Here is a 19,336-nt window from a genome sequence, read left to right on the forward strand (position 1 = left end):
GCCGAGGCCTTGATGGAGAACAGACATAAAGGTTTTCATGGCCCAGTTCCCTTAAAAAATACTGTGGAATTTCAATAGGGCAGCCCCTCAGACAAACAGCTCAGTCATCAGATGGAAAATGAATGCTCCATACAGAAGGCAACAGCTGTGGGTAAGAGAACTTCGATGTGCTAAAAGCTCTATTAACATAAAATCTAAAAGTTAGCCGTGGAGGAAAATGATTTTACACTTACCACTCTTTCAGTGACATCTATATTTTTAATCTCTAGATAAATCAGCTAAAGAAAAATCAGAATTCTTATGAAAATAACAACATACTAGTTATAAATCTTAGGTTGTAAATTTTAAAATGGCTTTTTTGGTGGAAATAATTCTAATGAATTCATTTTTTTTGTAATAAATAGTAACTGTTAAAGCCTGATGATTTTCAAAGTGACTGCTTTGGGGGTAGAAAGAGGAAAATCTTTAAAACAAATTAATAATAGATCTTACCATAGGATCTACTAGGCATTCGTTCCTCCAAGACAGTTTGGTTCTTAGATGATGTCAGAAGGCAGCAGAAAAACACTCAAATAACCCAGATTCATCAGGAAGTCTCTAGTATTCGGCCATCACACCTGACCCTGATGGCAAGAGCTCCTCCCATGATGCAGGGCGGGCACGGCAGGTCCACAGGGCACTCGGCTCACAGCCGGGGCAAACGCGTGGCCCAGAATCACTGTGGGGCTGGCAGTGGCCCCCAAGAACATGCTTCAGGCCCGGACACCAAGTGCCTCATGAAAAACCTGTTCCAAAATGGCCAACTTCTTCTTCTTTCTTTTTTAAGCTTAAGGTTAGAAAGGCTAAAAAGATTTTCACAAACCAGTCAAGGAAAGTCTTATCTATTCTAAGTCAAGTCTGATTAGCATCACGACAACTGTGCTTGCCGTCTGGATCCCTGATCCCACAACTCAGCCAGGGACAGGGACACTTCTCAGCCTTGTCCCCCATGTTCGTCACCGAAACTTCAGCGAAGATGAAAAACAAACGGAAAAATATAACATCCTGAGAGATCACCCAAGATTAACACAAGCTCCTAGAGACAACTGTGATGATCTTAATTTTTCTATGTAACAAGCATCCATGAGGCTACAGTACATTTTCCAGACTCAAAAAAAAAAAAAAAAAAAGAAAAAGAAAAGACCACTTTCCCTTTTGCGGGAAAGATGTGTGCAAAAGGGGTTGAGGCAGACATAAAAATCACAATCTCCTTTTTCTCTGTAGTTTCTATCCATAATAGCTTATAGCCTCAGTGTGCACCAACCCCACGGAGTATCCATATCCGGAAATGGAGATAATTATTTCTAGGCTGACAGATTTTATTCTAACACCATCCTGCCATCTTGCAGCAGTCATTGAGAATATGAAGAAATTCGTATACGAGAAGGGAAATAATTCCAGCCCGAGAATAGCTTTGTTGACTTTCTACATGAAGGAACAAAATAATCATCAGTAAACAACACCATCACCATCGCTGGGGAAATTCTTCCTTTCTTCGTAGAGTTCAGCTTTAAGGCCCTGCATTCTCTCATCCAACAGCATCTTTGATACGTGGCTCTACGCCGGTAACATCAAGCACAGATTCGTGTAATGGGACACAAATGAAGGGAAAACCCCCAGGAAGTTCATCTATCCTTAATGAAGGGATGGTTTACCTGCATAACCTATTTAATGCCACTCTGGGCAACTCTGGTCTATTCTGATTTATTACAACCCTTCTTGTCCTTGACGAATTCAAGTGTTTGCCTACCATCCCCTCACAGTGCACCATGTGTGTCTGAGAGGATCCGTGTATTTGCTTTTGGTTTTCCTTCTGTGCCTGGAACACCATCCTAACCTTCCAATCAATGGGTCATTTTTGAGAAAACCTACCGAAAACTCCCGAGTCACGGTTAGAGGTCCCCACGGAGCACATGTGCTCCACCAGCGAGCCCCAGGACTCAAATGGTGAGCGGACGTGCGTGAGTGACAGCTCTGGGCCACCGCAGGGCATTGGGGAGTGTGGCCTCGGGCCCCAGAACACACCAGCTACAGACACACGAGAGGTCTTCAAACACGTGGTCAGGAAAATTCGGGATTTAGATAAGCAATCATTTAGGGATTAGCAGATGTCTTCTGCAATTATGAGGTGCGTCACAAAATCAGGGCGAAAGTTCGATGAAAAGTCATGGGAAGAAACTGTGTCGTCTCTGGCAGTTTCCAGAGGAGCGGCGGCTCAGAAGGCACTGGAAGCCGGTGGCCCGGCTCTGGTGCCCGTCTCCGCTGCAGGAGCTCAGCTGGCGTCCTTCCGTGCCTTCCGGATCCGTCACCCTCAGCTAAGGAATGGGACTTCTGTGTAAATGTTTTGAAAGAAATGTACACTTTACACACATGGCTCAAGGAACTCAATTAAGAAATAAACAACAAAGGAAAATGTCCATTCCCGAAGTGTGTGCTCCCCCCCTCGTCACCTTTCCCCCAGTAAGATGGGGCGGTGTCACTTGGTCTGCGGTCAGTGGGCTGGAGGTGACCTGAAGGATCCAGAGGCCGAGGGCACAAGCCACCAAGCGAGCCGTGCGCAGCAGACACTTGGTAAGAAGCAACTTCATTTTTCTCACAACGGTCTCCCAAGCAGGACTCAGCGTGCCAGGGTTTTGACGGGACAGATGGTGGGAAAGTCAAACTGCATACGGGGCAGGGCGCTCGTGAATGATACCGAGCCTGCCACGTCACTGCACTGTCACCTTCCTGGCTTTCTGTTTCCCTCGGTTCAAAACTCTCTCCACCTCTTCAAATTCTGGCTTCTCCCAATGTCCTGGGTCGCCCCTGGAGCCTCGTTCCTCAGCCCAGCTTGCCGGGACCCTGCTGGCCTGGGCTGCCCACGGCCTTCAGGGAAGGTCTGTTCCCTAAGTAGGTCTGTCAAACACCACCACCCCCAAACCCTGACTCCCCTGACATACTGTGTCATAAGAGTTCTCCCTTCGGCAGATGTCCCCTCTGTGGCAGCAAGTCCTATCTGTGACGGACAGTGACCTGGTGCCTTTCTCCCCGCCGAGCCCCGTGCGGACGGGGCACGCGTGGTCTGTCCATAGCGCCCTGCCTGCACGTTCCCCTGCATGTTCCGAATCCCGGTGGAGCTTTTGTGGGTGACTTCAAGGAGGTACTGTTCAAGGACCACCGCGAAGAGACTGGCTGTAATCTAAGAAGCTAATTCTCTGACCGCCATGATCAGAGAGGTTTCTAACTCGTTCCGCACACAACAAGCAACGCCTCAAGGTGACAGAGGTGGTAAGTCTCACAAGCGCTCCGCGGGGAGGGCGGGAGCGGACTTGAGCGCAGCCGATCCCGGTATCAGGGAACTGCTTTTGTGTTTGTTTTTTCACCATCCCATGCTGGCGATCTTGACAGAACTGGAGAAGAGGGTTCTATTTCCTTAATTCCGATAACTGAGGTCTTTAAAATAGTGTTAACTGTTAACGGCATTCACTGCCTTCCCTTCTCATGTTAAAAAGCAACATGTTGTAAGAAATACTGAAAAGCTTGCACTGTTAGGCCCACCATTTTTTTCTAAGCAAGTACATATGTTACAAAATGAAACGGGGGACGCTTTCAGCATACCACTTTAGTATCTTCTCAGATGCTTTTAAATTACAGAAATAACATATGTTTGTGATGGAAACAAACCATTGCAATGCAGAGCTATGTAAAAAAATTGCTCAGGGTCCATTCATCATCTCAACGGACCCACGGAGATGGCCGGTATCAAGAGTTCGCTTTTGTCATTCTACGTGTTTCTTCAAGCTCAGACAAACACACATGTGGGGTGGGTGCCTTCTCCTTCTTGAAGAAAGAAAGAGTCGCAGCAGGCCCCTTCCTGTGCAATTGCTTTTGGCGTGTAATCACGCATCGCAGGTGCGGACATACATGCAGCTCATCTGTAACTGCTGCGTGTCTGTCCACCGTAGTCTCCTCCTGATGGGCACCAACAGCTCCCAGCCATGACGACAACTTACAACAAAGCATCCTCATATACCAGTACATTTATTCCCTAAGAATGATGCTTTTGTAGAATTTCTGAGATCAACAGTGTGTGCGCTTTAAAATCCAACAACAGAGTTTTATTTAGCAAGTCACTCTCCCATTAGTAATGTATAAGATTTCTAACTTCATGGGTCATTTTCAACCTTTTAGGTTTCTGCCAACGGTTTAAAACTGGCATCTTAATGTTGTGAAGTACTGACAATCAGTGAGGTTAAATACCTTTGTCCATACTTACAGGTAATCTGCATTTTAAAATGTTTATTCAGATTTGTCTTTTGTGTGTGTGTGTGTGTGTGTGTATGTGTGTGAGTGTGATAGGGAGAGTGTGGGGAGAGGGGCAGAGGCAGCTGGAGAGACCATCTTAAGCCAGTTCCACGCTCGGCTGGAGCCCTACATGGGGCTCCATCCTAGGACCCTGAGATCATGACCTGAGCCAAAATCATGAGTCAGACGCTTAACCGACTGAGCCATTCAGGTGCCCCTAGATTTGTCTCCCCCCCCCCAAAAAAAAATCCATTTGAAGAGGTTTCAGTAAATTAGGAATAGTGACCTTTTGTGGGAATACTAATTATATTAAGCCTGGCTCTGTCTTACATGTTGCAAATATTTTCTCATAATTGATTGTGAAGCTTTGTTTACTCTTTTTCCCTTTTTGGTTCTGTCTTTTAGGTCTTCTGTAACTGTGAGGTCATACAAATATTATGAGGTTTGTCTCCATCATCGTTTGACTATGTAAGAATTTAAAATAAAAATTCAATTCATATGAATATTTTTAGAAACAAAGATATAATACCTTTCTTCTTAATTATTTGAATCTCCTTCTTTAGGTCTTTCTCCTTCACACTTCAATTACTAAGTGTCTGGGGTTGACAAATAAAAGATTTGAAAACACAATTAGTTGTTTATAATAGTTCTTCATTGGTCTTCTGGTCAGATTATTATCAAGCTAACGAACACCTAACGAACACTGTATGCAAAAACTCTACTTGTTACTTTAGACTTTGTTTCCAATGAGGAAGCACCAGTGTGATGCTATTGGTAGAGGAAGGCCCCATCAGGAAGGCTGGTTTTCTTGCATTTCAATCCTCATTTGCTTCAGGAGATTCACTCTCAAGAGTCCAGAGTTAGAGAACGACAAATAACATGAGAGAAGCATGGAGTGTGAGAAGTCTAGTGGGTGTTTTAGGTATGTATGTTTAGATAAATGTCGATGTATTACAAATAGAATTTATGTCCTAAAATAATAGAGGATACAGGATCAAAAATGCAAGTTTAGAATTTAAGATACGTTATTAGCCCCCTCTCCTGGGTCAAAGCTATCCATCCCTACACCAGCTTATACTCACAACCTCGATCACATCCTACTCTGCAATGTCAATTCTGTCTCTGGGGTCTAACTGATTCTTTTCCCTCCCTGTGCTTTTATAACCCAGCCAAGGACAAGGGAGCTAGCTGACTTTCTTCAGTGGGGTGACTACCACCTATCCCTACTCTGCTTGGTACAAACACAGGCAAGTTCCTTTGTGGACTGATCATTTTCTAGAGGTCATTCAGACCATAATTTCAGGCCCTCGCCACTATCCTGATGGTCCTTCTTAGGAAATTAGACCCAGTGGGAACGTTTTCTCCCTCTGCTTAGTCTATGGGTCAGCATTTTCCTTCCCTTGTAGTTCTTAATTCCCTTAAGTGGCAATTATTTAAGACATAGTTAGAGAAGGTGCAATCTACATTCATCCAATAAAACCTAAATATTAAAAAGGACAGAAAAATTCAGCATGGTTACTAAGGATAAATGGGACAGCATTTAGCATTTGAAAGGTACCAACGAAGTGGTACATGAGTAAATGTATAAAATTAAAAAAAAAAAAGATTGGAGGTTAAAAAAAAAGATTAAGAAGAACTAAAAGACACACTATGTGTCAAAGAGACAGAGCATCTTAATTATAAAAGGTTAATATCACAGTCAGAGTCAAGAAATAGGTGGAAAAGCCACTCCAATAAATACTACCTAGAAATCCACCAAGGCAGCTGATAAAGACAAATTTTAGATTTTTAATGAGCATATGATAAAAATCAGTTAGATTAGCACTGCGGTCCAAAATATTCTCCACAGAAATACCATGCTGGTGCTGAAAACATGATGCTTGGGATGAAATCACCATGTCTGTGCAAAGACATGTTGGAAAGACTGATCACTGCATGGACACAAGAGATGAATGTGCCCTAAGCTAATGGTTTTAAAAGGAGACAAAGGAGAAAGGTTAAGAATTCTGAATTTTATGTGGCCCATTCATAAGGAAGTGGTGAAAGTACTGGAATGGATAAAAACCACCGGAATGGATTTAATTAAAATGATTTAATTAAAATACCCTCATGAAGCACGCAGAAGCTCGGACCGCAAGTGTACGCGGAGAACGACAGGATGTGTGAGCTATGGATACTGTGGAGCATAATGTGTGCAGGCCAGCAGGCGGAGTGCTCATGAACTCCACTTCTTCCTGTGGTCTTCATGTGAGAGCAGGTAAACACCTGTGAAATTTTAAGGACTGACTCAAGTCCAACTATATTCTTAAAGTTTTAAAACTTAATCTTCATGATTTGGTCTTCAAGTTAACTCCTTATCTGGCTGGTGTATCAGAAAGTGGCATTTTGCCAAGAAAATCCAACATGTGGTGTTTGTGAGACACAGCAGACACATGAAAAATTTCTGGGTTGAAAGTGAATTTTCATCCATAAAACCAGATTGATTCCACTAGGACCACTTTAAAGGTTTTATTCAACTCCCACAGTTAGAAAAGGTCTAATCTCTATCAACAATCCCTTACTCTTCTGCCCTACACAGATCACTTCCCCGGATGCCTTCCCAAAGCATCTTGGACCTTATCTCTGTAGGCCTTAGGTAGCGACTGGGTGTTTATTTGTGTGGTTGTTCAATTAATGTCTATTCTCCACTCAATCAATAATCCCTCTTAAGGCAAGGGCCAAGTCTGGGCTGCTCACTCCTCTCCTCTGACGTCTCTGGTGCATACAGCACAGGGCGCTGGGCTCATCGTGGGTGGACAGCGTTCCGTATTTGTTTGCTGGTGATCTGCTAGGTCTGAACACAAAATAGTAACCAATTCTCAAACAAAATCAGTTTCCAATCACTTCAGGACTTTAAAAAAGTGTTTTACAACATACTAAGAAGCAGAAGAATGTAAATCTCATGCACTCAACAAAGTTTACAAAACCTGCCCCCACAAAAAAGGTTTAGAAATGACTGATTTAACTTTTCAGTGACAGGACCCAGAGGCCATCACCAGAGACAGTGAAAATGCTTTTCAGGAACAGTTTGGAGCTCTTAGGGAAGGGTTAGACCACGTCAGTTCTGAAACTGGTGGGTGCCTTGCTGATTGGATTCTATGGGATGACATCCTGTAACTGCAAACAGCGTATCACAGCTCTCTAGGAGTCCACAGTTTGGTACTGCACATAAGGATTCATATCAGAGACAAGACCTATGGCTGGCTTAGCCAGAGAGGGAAAGAGTGACACACTTGAGGAAATCTTACAGGCACGCCTATTTGCTCAGGAGACAGAAATAGTGGGTAGAGAGGATGGTCACGTCTGTCACGGCGTGGAAGCACAGGGCTAACACAGAGGGGCACTGAGGAGAGTCCGGAGAAAGCCGGACCCTGAGCAAATACACACACAGATCAAACGCCCGCACACACAAGCAGGTGATACTTGGGGTCTAACTCAAAACCTTTAGGCCAAGCACATTCAATCTTATCTGTATTATTATAATAAACTATTGTTTTTCGTGTTGCTGAGCAAAAATGATTACATATAAATTAATGTAATAGGTGAATATCTAGACATCTTAATGCCTAGAAGACGAACATACCTAAATTGATTGTGCCATAAATCAAAAAAATACACAACCCTGGATTTGAAATGTCTTTTTCAATGTGGAAAAGACATTAAAAATTTGCTATGTTCAAACTAAACATAAAACATCTTAAAAATGTCTAACACAATTTCTTAGACACAGAGAAACTGGGGTAAAAAAGAAAATATATTAAGTACTATAACAGAATCATATCTAAAACCAAAATTACTTCTTTGACTGGTAAAGATTCATGACCTAAAAGCATACATCATGGGAAAATTTTCCTAGTTATGTACAGGGGAAAAGGCCAGAAATATGGACAAAGATGATGTATTAGAATAACATTAGAGTAAAACAAAAGAAACCCAAAGTGTTATTCAGCTACATTTAAAGGGCCAGCCTGTTTTTCTCTTGGTTCTTCAGCATTTTACTGCACGTTATTTGCAATCCACCTTTCAGCTAAATCTCCTCACAACCCCTTTGTGGACCCTACGGCCACTTCTACCTGCTAGGCCTCTGGCCTGCCTCCCTTCTCACCACTCCCTCCCCAGTTCTTTTTTTTTTTTTCCCCCTAAAGATTTTATTTATTTATTTGACAGACAGAGAGATCACAAGCAGGCAGAGAGGCCGGCAGAGAGAGAGGAGGAAGCAGGCTCCCCGCCGAGCAGAGAGCCCGATGCGGGGCTCTATCCCAGCACCCTGAGATCATGACAAGCAGAAGGCAGAGGCTTTAACCCGCTGAGCCACCCAGGCGCTCCTCCCTCCCCAGTTCTTACAAACCAAATGCTCTGCACTTGCCTGCCCACAACCGCAGTCTATCCGCTCCGAATACACTAACTCCGCTTACAGCAGTTCTACTGCCTTTCCGTCCTCGGGCGAACCCGGTCCGTGGCGCCGGCGTCCACAGAAAGGGCGCCTACAGGACAGTAACAAACATTACAATGACACCACATCTGGCACCCCTCCTCTCTGGTCCTTGTAAATGGGAAGTCTGCTCTGGCGGAGTATCAGGGCTCATCTAACAAAGCTGAATCCTAGCACTGGGTTATCTGTAAAACACGCAGGGGTGCCACAGCTCAGTGTGCACCCGATAGTCCAGGAAGTGTCAAGAGATTCAGTAACTATTCAGTTGCCAATGTAAAGAGGGTTAAAATACGACACTTAACTGCCTGATAAGTGAGAAAGGTCGCGAGTACCTTTTTAAAAAAATAAAAACTTGGGTGAAACTAGTTGTAGTATTTACCAAATAGTATTCTGAAATTTCAAGACAACTGTCTGGACATTTTCATGACTCTCATTTTATATTAAGAGAGTCAGGAGAGTAAACAGTCTATTTATTAGAAACAGTCTTGTTTCTAATCATGAGACCAAGGTATATAAACATGAATATGCAAGTCATGCCATCAATCCAGGCCACCTACTAACATAAAATATAACCTGGAATATCCACTCTTGTCACTCAAGAGCAGCACCTACTGGCACAATTTAGAAGAACCCAGAAGACATAGAGTAATTTCAGTTCAATATTTTATTAATTAAATACTTATAGAGCACTTAATATATGCCAGGCACTATTTTAAGTACTTCACAAATATTAACTTATTTAATACTGCAAGACATTTATCACTAAAAGAGACTTAATGACATAAACCTTACTCCAAGATTCAAGGATCTACTTCATTAGTGTGAGGCGCAGATTCGGTGTAGAGCCGACAGAATCCAGGTCTGCCCCTGGCCGACATCTGGAAAGGAACCGATACTACAGTCCATGCTAACTTCATGAGCCGGACAACAAGCGTGCGGGAAATCCTGAAAGGCAGTTCTGCAAAAGGAGTTCTCCCAAAAAAAGATGACCACATTTTACATTCCACACAACGTGAAGAATCTATACTAATTGCAAAGGAGTCTTGCCTTTTCCTTTATAAACAGGAAGTCACTCACATGAGGTTTTTATTTTAAGCGTGCATTAAAATTATGATTTTTCATAAGATGAAAGAATGACTCTGTGCCAATCACACTGACAAGCTACTCACCAAATGGTACTAATAGCGGTGACAAGAGTGAACCTGTCTGAGTGGAGCTTTTTAAGAAGTATCGAGACCAGCCATCAAAAGTATGATTTTTATCCAGTTGGGGCCCACGCTATGTTCTGCTGCAATAAAAGCTATTAGGTGATTTAAGGGACTACTTTACTGTGATAGATTTCCATCTATTAAAAGAATGTATTTAAGTGTTTTTAATCTTAGAAATAGAAAAAAAAAAAAAGGAAAAATAAAGTGTAAGCATGTCTGTATAAGCTGAAACAGCTTGGTTCTTCATATTTTTCCTGAATAAATTAACTTTGCAAAATTACTCAATTGATTTATATATTTCAGATGCTGATTAACATGTGTCATATGACATCTTTTTGGTCTATTTAATTTTAGAGTCTCAAGCCAATTAGTATAATTTCTGTATTAACTTCCCCATTTTCATTTTCCCATCCCAATCAACTCCCTTCCCTAATCACCCCACACCAACAGAGATGCCTATTTAATATCTTCTGCTATGCGTCCATGCAGGAAATAGAAAAGAAATAAGTATAATTTTTTGTACTTTTAATTTAAAAAGTTTTTATCTGTGGTAAAATACACATAAAGTAAAATTTACCATCTTAACCACCTTAAAGTGTACAGTTCAGTGATGTTAAGTATAATCACCGTTGGATAATCACGCTCCAGACTTTGTCATCTTGCAAAAGTCAAAGTGGACTTACTCAACAGCTCCTCATGTCCCCTCTCCCCAGCCTCTGGCAGCCACCATTCTATTTCCTGTTCCTATGAATCTAACTACCTGAGGGACCTCATATTCATATATGTGGAATCATACAGTATTTTTCTCTTTTGTCTGCCTTATTTCACTCAGCATAATATCTTCAAGGTTCATCTAGGTTGTGGCATGTGCTGGAATTTCCTTTTTTTTTTTAATTTTTATTTATTCATTTATTTATTATTTTTTATAAACATATAATGTATTTTTATCCCCAGGGGTACAGGTCTGTGAATTGCCAGGTTTACACACTTCACAGTACTCACCATAGCACATACCCTCCTCAGTGTCCATAACCCCACCCCCCCCCTCCCTTCCCCCTCCCCCCAGCAACCCTCAGTTTGTTTTGTGAAATTAAGAGTCACTTATGGTTTGTCTCCCTCCCAATCCCATCTTGTTTCATTTATTCTTCTCTCTTTTTTTTTTTTAAAGACTTTACTTATTTATTTGACAGAGATAGACACAGAGAGAGAGGGAACACAAGCAGGGGGAGTGGGAGAGGGAGAAGCAGGCTTTTCGCCGAGCAGAGAGCCCAATGTAGGGCTCGATCCCAGGATTCTGGGATCACAGCCTGAGCAGCAGGCAGATGCTTAATGACTGAGCCACCCAGGCGCCCCGGAATTTCCTTTTTAAGGCTGAATAATATTCCGATGTATATATTATATAATTATACACTTATTATATATAATGCAATTTATAATGATATATAGTTATACTGATAATTACATAATATAATTTACAGATTATATATATTTTCCTTATCCATTCATTTGTTGATGGGCACTTGGGTTGTTTCTTTTGGCTATGGTAAATAATATTGCTATGAGCGTGATCTGTTATTTCTTTTGTACATACACTCAGAAGCGGGAATGCTGGATCATTTGGTAGTTTTACTTCTAATTTTTTGAGGAACCACTATACTGTTTCCATAGCAGCTATAGTATCTTAAATTCCCAACAATGCACAAAGGTTTCAAATTCTCTACACCCTTGCCAACACTATTTTATTTTTTTGATAGTAACTATTCTAATGGGTGTGAGATATTAGAAGTAAATTATTAAAGTGACTTCTTAGCTAATAAGAAAAAGATAGTGAACTCCTCTAGGATTTTTGATGGTTTCCTTGTTCACATTTAGGTCTTTCATCCATTTTGAATTTATCTTTTTCTATGGGGTAAGAAAGTGGTTCCAGCTTCGTTCTTTTGCATGGAGCTGTCCATTTTTTCCAACACTGTTGAAGAGACTGTCTTTTTTTCCCATTAGATAGTCTATCCTGCTCTTAAATTTTCCATATAGCTGTGGGCCCATTTCTGATTTCCTCATCCTGTTCCAGTGATCTATGTGTCTGTTTGGTGCCAGTACCATACTGTCTTGATCACGACAGCTTTGTAATATGACTTGAAGTCCGGAATTGCAACACCTTCAGCTTTTCTTTTCTTTTTCAAGATGCCTTTGGCTATTTAGGGCCTTGTGTGGTTCCATATAAATTTTGGGATTGTTTGTTCCAGCTCTGTGAAAAATGCTGGTGGTATTTTGATAAGGATTGCATTACATGTGTATATTACTTTGGGAAGTATAGACATTTTAATAATATCTGTTCTTCCCATCCATGAGCATGGAATGTTTTTCCATTCGCTTTGTCATCTTTAATTTCTTTCATAAGGGCTATATAGTTTCCAGAGTATAGATCTTTTACCTTTTTGATTAGGTTTATTCCTAGGTATCTTAAGGGTTTGGGTGCAACTGTAAATAGAATTGATGCACCCTCTTTGGCATTGGCCATAGGAACCTTTTACTAGATACGAATCCAGAGGCAAGGGAAACAAAAGCAAAAATGAACTACTGGGACTTCATCAAGATAAAGAGCTTCCGCAGAGCAAAGGAAACAATCAACAAAACTAAAATGCAAGCTTTTAATGGGAATAGATATTTGCAAATGACATCTCTGATAAAGGGTTATTATCTAAAATGTATAAAGAATTTATCAAACTCAACACTCCAAAGAACAAATTATCTAGTTAAGAAATGGGCAGAAAAGATGAATTTTTCCAAAGAAGACATACAGATGGCCAACAGACATATGAAAAGATGCTCAACATCACTCATTATCAGGGAAACGCAAATCAAAACTACAATGTGATATCACCTTACACCTGTCAGAATGGCTAAAATTAACACAGGAAACAACAAACGTTGACAAGAATGCAGAGAAAGGGGAGACCTCCTGCCCTGTTGGTGGGAATGCAAACTGGTGCAGCCACTCTGGAAAATGGTATGGAGGTTCCTCAAAAATTAAAAATAGAACTACCCCACAACTCAGCAATTGCATAACTAGGTATTTACCCAAAGGGCACAAAAACACTGATTCAAAAGGATACATGCAGCCCGATGTTTACAGCAGCATTATGAACAACAGCCACACTGTGGGAAGGGCCCAAATGTCCACTGATGAATGGATAAAGATGGTGTAGGGGACACACACACACACACACACACACACACACGGGAACATTACTCGGCCATCACAAAGAACAAAATCCTGCTATTTGCAATGACATGGAAGAAGCTAGAGTATATTATGCTAAGAGAAATAAGTCAGTCAGAGAAACACAAATACCGTACGATTTCACTTGTACGTGGAATTTAAGAAACAAAGCAGGTGAACATGGTAGGGGAGAGACATGTGAACCATAAAACAGACTCTGAACCGCAGAGGACAAGCTATGGGGTATGGAAGGGAGGTGGTGGGTGGGTGGGGCTAGATGGGGGATGGGCATTAAGGAGGCACTTGTGATGAGCACTGGGTGTTGTATGTAGGGATAAAACACTAAATTCTACACCTGAAACCAATACTATACTATACGTTAACTAAACAGAACTCAAATAAAAACTTGAAACAAACAAAATGATCCACGCATGCTTAATTTTAGAAACTGCTATGGTGGTAGAGAGGAAAGAAATGGATTCAAAGAAGTACTGTCAAATGATTTTCAACAAAAGCAAAAGGCCTAAGGTTTTCAACAAATGTTGCTCAAAAATGAAAAAAAAAAAAAAAGATGCTTACATGTAAAAATATACCAAACCAAAACAAAACCCTCAACTTGTACCTCATGTTATCCAAAATTTGACTCGAAATAGATCATGGATATAAATATATGTAAAATAAATGCAAAAACATAAAGCTTCCAGAAGAAAATACAGGACTTAATCTTTGTAACTTGTGTTATGCACACAGTTTTTAGATACCACACGAAAAGTACAAACCATAAGGAAAACCGTCAATAAACTGAACTTCATGAATACCGTAGTCCTCTCTTACGTACAAGACACATGTTCCCAGAACCCTAGCGGATGCCTAAAACCACTGTATTGCCATACCTACCTACCTACCTATGTTTCAGTTTAATTTATAAATTGGGCACAGAAAGAGATTAACATCCACTAATAATAAAAGTGAACAATTATAACAATATACTGTAATAAGTCACGTGAATGTGATTTCTCTCTCTTTCAAAATACCTCATTGTACTGTACTCCCCCTTCTCTCCTTAAGATGATGTGAGATGATAAAATGTGCGCAGGTGAGTGACGTAGGCTTCACGAAGCAGTGCTAGGCTATGAAGGACCTTCCGACGAGGCATCAGAAGGAGGGCCATCTGCCGACACATCACAGCGGGCCTCGGCTGACTGGAACCGTGGAAAGCAAAACTACGGATATGGGGGCAGGAGCTAGTGCATTAAAATGTTTTCTCTGGGACACCTAGGGGGCTCAGTCAAGGTTAAGCCTCTGCCTTTAGCTCAGGTCACGATCTCAGGATCCTGGGACTGAACCCCACGTAGGGCTCTCTGCTCAGCGGGGAGCCTGCTTCCCCTGCCCCAGCCACCTGCAGCTCCACCTACTTGTGCTCTGTCAAGTAAATAAATACAATCTTTTAAAACAAAAAAAAGTTTTTTCTGTGAAAGCGTTAAGAGGAAAAAAAGGCCAAGTCACAGCATGAAGGAAAATATTTGAAAATCATCTATCTGATAAAGGCCTTGTATTGAAAACACATTAAAAATTCCTAGAACTCAGTAACCCAATGAGAAAAGGGGCAAACTATTTCAAAAGACACTTCATCAAAGAAAATATACAGATGGCAAACAAGCACTGACAATCAACATCAGTAGTGATCAAATACAAATTAAAACCACTAACTACCACTAAACTTCTATCAGAATGACCTAGAAAACCCGACAATCCTAAGTGCTTGTGAGGGTGTAGAGCGACCAGAAAATCACACACGGCGGCAGAAAGGTCAGACGTAGAGGTGCTGGCAAACAGCTTCACAGCTGCCTCTACAGGTTAAATATACACATACTACATTGTCCAGGCATCTCATTTCCAGGAATTCACCCAAGATCGATGAAACCTCACAGCCACAAAGAAACCTATATGTGAATGTTAACAGCAGCTCTATTTACTTAATTGCCAAGAGGGTAAACAACCTAGATGTCCTATGTACTTGTGGTGCTGATTCACATTTCCCTGACAATGATGTTGAACATCTTTTCATGTGATTACTGGCCATTTATGTATCTTCTTTGGAAAAATGGATATTCAGATCCTTTGCCTGTTTTTAAATTAGGTTTTTTGCCTTGATATGGCTAAGTCCAAGGGTTCTTTATATATTCTAGATGGAAGTCCCTTATCAGATAGATCCGCAGAATTTTTTTCCCCATTTTTGTAGGTTTTCCTTTTATCCTCTTGATGGTGTCATTTGAGGCACCAAAGTTTTTAATTTTGATGAAGTCCAATTTATTTTTTCTTTTATTGCCTGTGCTTTGGTGTCATATCCAAAAAACTATTGCCTAATCGAAGGCCACAAAGATTTGTTCATATGTATTCTTGTACAGGTGTTATAGTTTAAGTTATCATATTTAGGTCTAAGATAATTTATGTTTTAGATCAGTAAAACTGGATTTATGCGAATTCAGGGGCCAGCATGCACACATCCATTTCCTCCTTCTGCCTGCTGAGAAAGCCCACAAGCCGAGAGTACACAGAAGCACTGAGTATACACAGCGTGAGGATCTTGGTTTCTAAACACCCTTCTCCAATGAAAGAAACCAAAGCTGCTTAAAGAAGACGAAGATTTCAGGATCAAGGCAGGCAAGCCACCAGAGGAGCCTGGAGTGCACTGCGGTACTAGAAAGTAAAGAGATGGTCCTAAAAGGACGGGGCACCCCGAAGGACGCAGACGCCTGCTGGAAGGAGCCCCGATGGCTGGTGCTGGAGCAATCTGACTATCCTCAGTTGTAAACCACAGAGTACAACAGATCCACACTGGCAAAAATGAATTGAATCAAAATAACTGGGAGTGAAGGGACAGATACTCCTTAAAGAAGAATTCCAATTAAACACAGAAGCAACGAGGGAAAGAGAGTATTACCGCTAAAACTCCACAGATCCTGTTGTAGGCAAGAACCACTAATGAATGTCAAAATTAGTGGGCAAATGCCTGAGGAGAAACGGGCTATTTGCATAATCTGAAGTATCTCTCCGGAGATGTGTATTAATTAAAAAGGAGAAAACAGTAGGTCTGTAGTGGAGAAATATGGAGACATCACCTCACTCAGTGGGTCCAGCTTACGCCATCCGCCATGATGCACCCTGACATGCTGCACGTCTACTCTGGGAGACGCTTAAAGAACCTTAGCCAACTCATGAGTAAACGCGAGACTAGTGGAAAACAAAGAACATTCTGAAGAAGAACTGATCCCTATTCAGTAGAAGAATCAGGGTTGTGAGAGGCTGAAAGACTGAAGAGACACAAGAACTAGAGGGTACCTCAGCCCCAGAGCTGAGCTCTGGAAAAAGAAAAATGACAGGAAGGGGACCTGGTGAGATGTGAACGAAGGATGTGGCTCAGCGGATGGTCTTGCACTGACACTAGTGTCTTCGGTTTTGGTAATCCTGCCGTGGTTGCATCTGACACTCAAGTTCGGGGAAGTGGGGCAAAGGATATTTGGGAACTCTGCCCTGTTTTCACAACTTTTCTGTAAGCTCCAAAATATTTCAAAATAAAAACTCAAAACAAGGAAAACCTGCTAGCTGATAACTTTGCTCAAAAAAACAGAAATAAATATATTTGCGAGTGATTGATAATGTACATTTTACATCTTCCGAGCTAAATTTCAACACCAATTAAATAGTATTCCTAAACTTACCCTATAATTTGAAGAACCTGTTCCATTCTTCTTCCATAAAGGGTTTCGACAGAAACAATGACGGCTATGTGCTATCAGCAGTAAGACCTGCCAGCGCCTGCCTTGTTTCTCTCATATGAAATTGCAGGTTAGTCGGGGTCAAGATGTAACTGTGAGAGTGTGTAAATTTTTAAAATATATAAATGATATTGAATTAAACAGGTGATAAAAGGTCTATATATAAGTAAAAGCCACATCAATTACCTGATAAGATCGTACTGTATCCCCTATAACTTTCCACAATCAATTTTTTCCCCTTAAAATTTTGATAAATGAAGTTGTCAGGGGGGATAAGATCACAATTTTGTTTTGTTTTGTTTTTTTCTCCTTAACTATTTTAACTTTCAGAATTCTGCTCATGAATGTTGTAAATCTTCACCTAGATAAGAACACAATTTTGCCTGGTGATGAGGTTAGCATTCTGTCCTGTGCCTACATAACCTTGTGGCGGCAAGGAAAGAAGGCCAGGAGGAAGTTTTAATGTGGCTCTGAATTACACAAGCTAATTACACTTGGCGAGGCCTCCCAAGAAAGAAGAGCATGGAGTTCTTTTCTGGGGAAAAAAAAAAAAGTAAACCTCACTTTAAAACTTCTAAGATCATTTAGCTAGGGGATGAGCCTGAGTGCTCTGAGGGCCCAAGATCCATCAGAAATGATTAATTGAGTGGATTTACATGAATTTCAGATTATCTTCAGTCAACTGTAGGAGGTGTTTACTAACAAAAGCTGTATTTTAATTGTGGACCCTGATTTTATTTTAAATGTTGTAACTGCCATTCAGGACTCTATAGAATGTTGAAATATGCAATAGAAAGGATGTTATCTCAGTGTCATACTCATTTACAAAAACAGTTTTAAAAATGTAACTTATACTAAATAACAAAGAATAGAAATAATTTGAATAAATGAAGTGATGTTTCCACTCTGAGAAAAAGCTATATAAAGACCTTGTCTAGCTCTAACTTTAGCTCCATGGTCAGAATATCATGCTGATACACGGATACCCACTAACACATATACGGTTAAAAGATTCATTACTCTTTGTAATAAATGCAAAGAAATCATTTCAGTCTTTTTCTTCTAACTTCCTACTACTAAAGGGCAATAACAAAGCCTGCTATCTTTTTATTTAAAGAGAATCTCGGTATCAATAATAATTTTCAAAGCTTTTTCATATGCATTATTTAATCTGATAGTCAAAAGAAAGGCTAACCAGGGTCACACACCTTGCGTCAGAAAACACAGACACAGAATGGCTGAGTGACTTGCTTAAAGTCACACGTCTTGACAGCCACAGAGTCAGGACACTACAACCGAGTTCATCTGACTGACCCCTGTGCCATCTGCCAGGCCCTGTACAACCGTGAAAACATTTACCATAGTGGCTCATTTTATTTAGTATATGTTACTTCCTAGCTCATGTTTTCGGATTATCTAAAGTCTTAAAACTCCAAAATGTTAAGGCTTCACAATAATAATTTCATGAACCCACAGAGGCTGATTGTGTTTCCAGCTCCCGTGCTCGCAGGATGAGGCAGCCGGAGCACTCCCGGAAGGCCAGCACACAGGGCTGCCCGATGGCAGCATGGCTGCGGGAAGCAGGAGGCAGAAGTGTGGAACAGACTGAAGGAAAGAAGCACGTCTGTTCTTCACCCTGCTCCACGGGGATAAGCAGGGGTATATTCTTGGACATACCAAAGAAGAGCCAGAACATTCCTTCCTAAGCAGATTGAATTAAAAATATTTTAAAATGTATACATAGGAGGTTTAGCAAACAAACATATTTCAGTATATTATTCAATAAAAGAGAAACAGGGATGAGCGGAGAGGATCTGTTTATCATCCGGCAAACGCGTGGATCCTGGAGAGCAAGTGGATTACTGAGAAAAGCTGGCTGATGAGAACACCCTTGCTTTAGCATTACTCGCCGCACCCCCCACCCCCGCCCCAGCTATACAGTACGTGCGGTAGTTCGCTCTAAACTCAGGAAATCCAACAGGACTAGAGTGAGAGGAGAGCCGAGAGAAAAGCCAGCTACTCGAACCCGCCACACCAGGATGGACACGGAGCACGGTGCCAGACAGAAGGTGCCAGAACACAGAGAGGAGGTAGACGGGAACAAAGACAGTTAGCAGCAGTTACGAAAAACAGTAAATTAACCCATGGGTGATGTCTGAGGGTAAAGAATCAAACTGTTGGACTGTTAATTATTGTAGGAAGTCTTTTGTCGGCGGTAAAATACCAGGAGCCTGGAAAACAAGGAATCCAGTCTGAAGGTTATAAAGAGAGAGGGTAGAGGCTGAAAATTATAGAGCTGCTAGTCTAACATCTATATTAGGAAATAAATTTGAGA

General features: G+C 41.2%; 1 protein-coding gene across 13 annotated transcripts in view; it reads right to left on the reverse strand.

Annotated features, from left to right (window-relative positions):
- ZNF407 (zinc finger protein 407) overlaps window positions 1-19,336 on the reverse strand; it is a 427,984-nt gene that overhangs the window by 113,758 nt on the left and 294,890 nt on the right. Inside the window, exon 9 of one of the 13 annotated variants that reach the window (XM_047696576.1) lies at window positions 7,041-7,156. The exons of the other annotated variants lie outside the window; for them this stretch is intronic. Coding sequence (XP_047552532.1) covers window positions 7,056-7,156 — 101 coding nt within the window. The 3' untranslated portion in view covers window positions 7,041-7,055. Of the gene's footprint in view, window positions 1-7,040; window positions 7,157-19,336 lie in introns of those variants that run through there. 13 annotated transcript variants of the gene reach the window in all.

The sequence above is a fragment of the Lutra lutra genome, chromosome 12 (genome assembly GCF_902655055.1).
Source record: "Lutra lutra chromosome 12, mLutLut1.2, whole genome shotgun sequence".
Lineage (NCBI taxonomy): Eukaryota > Metazoa > Chordata > Mammalia > Carnivora > Mustelidae > Lutra > Lutra lutra.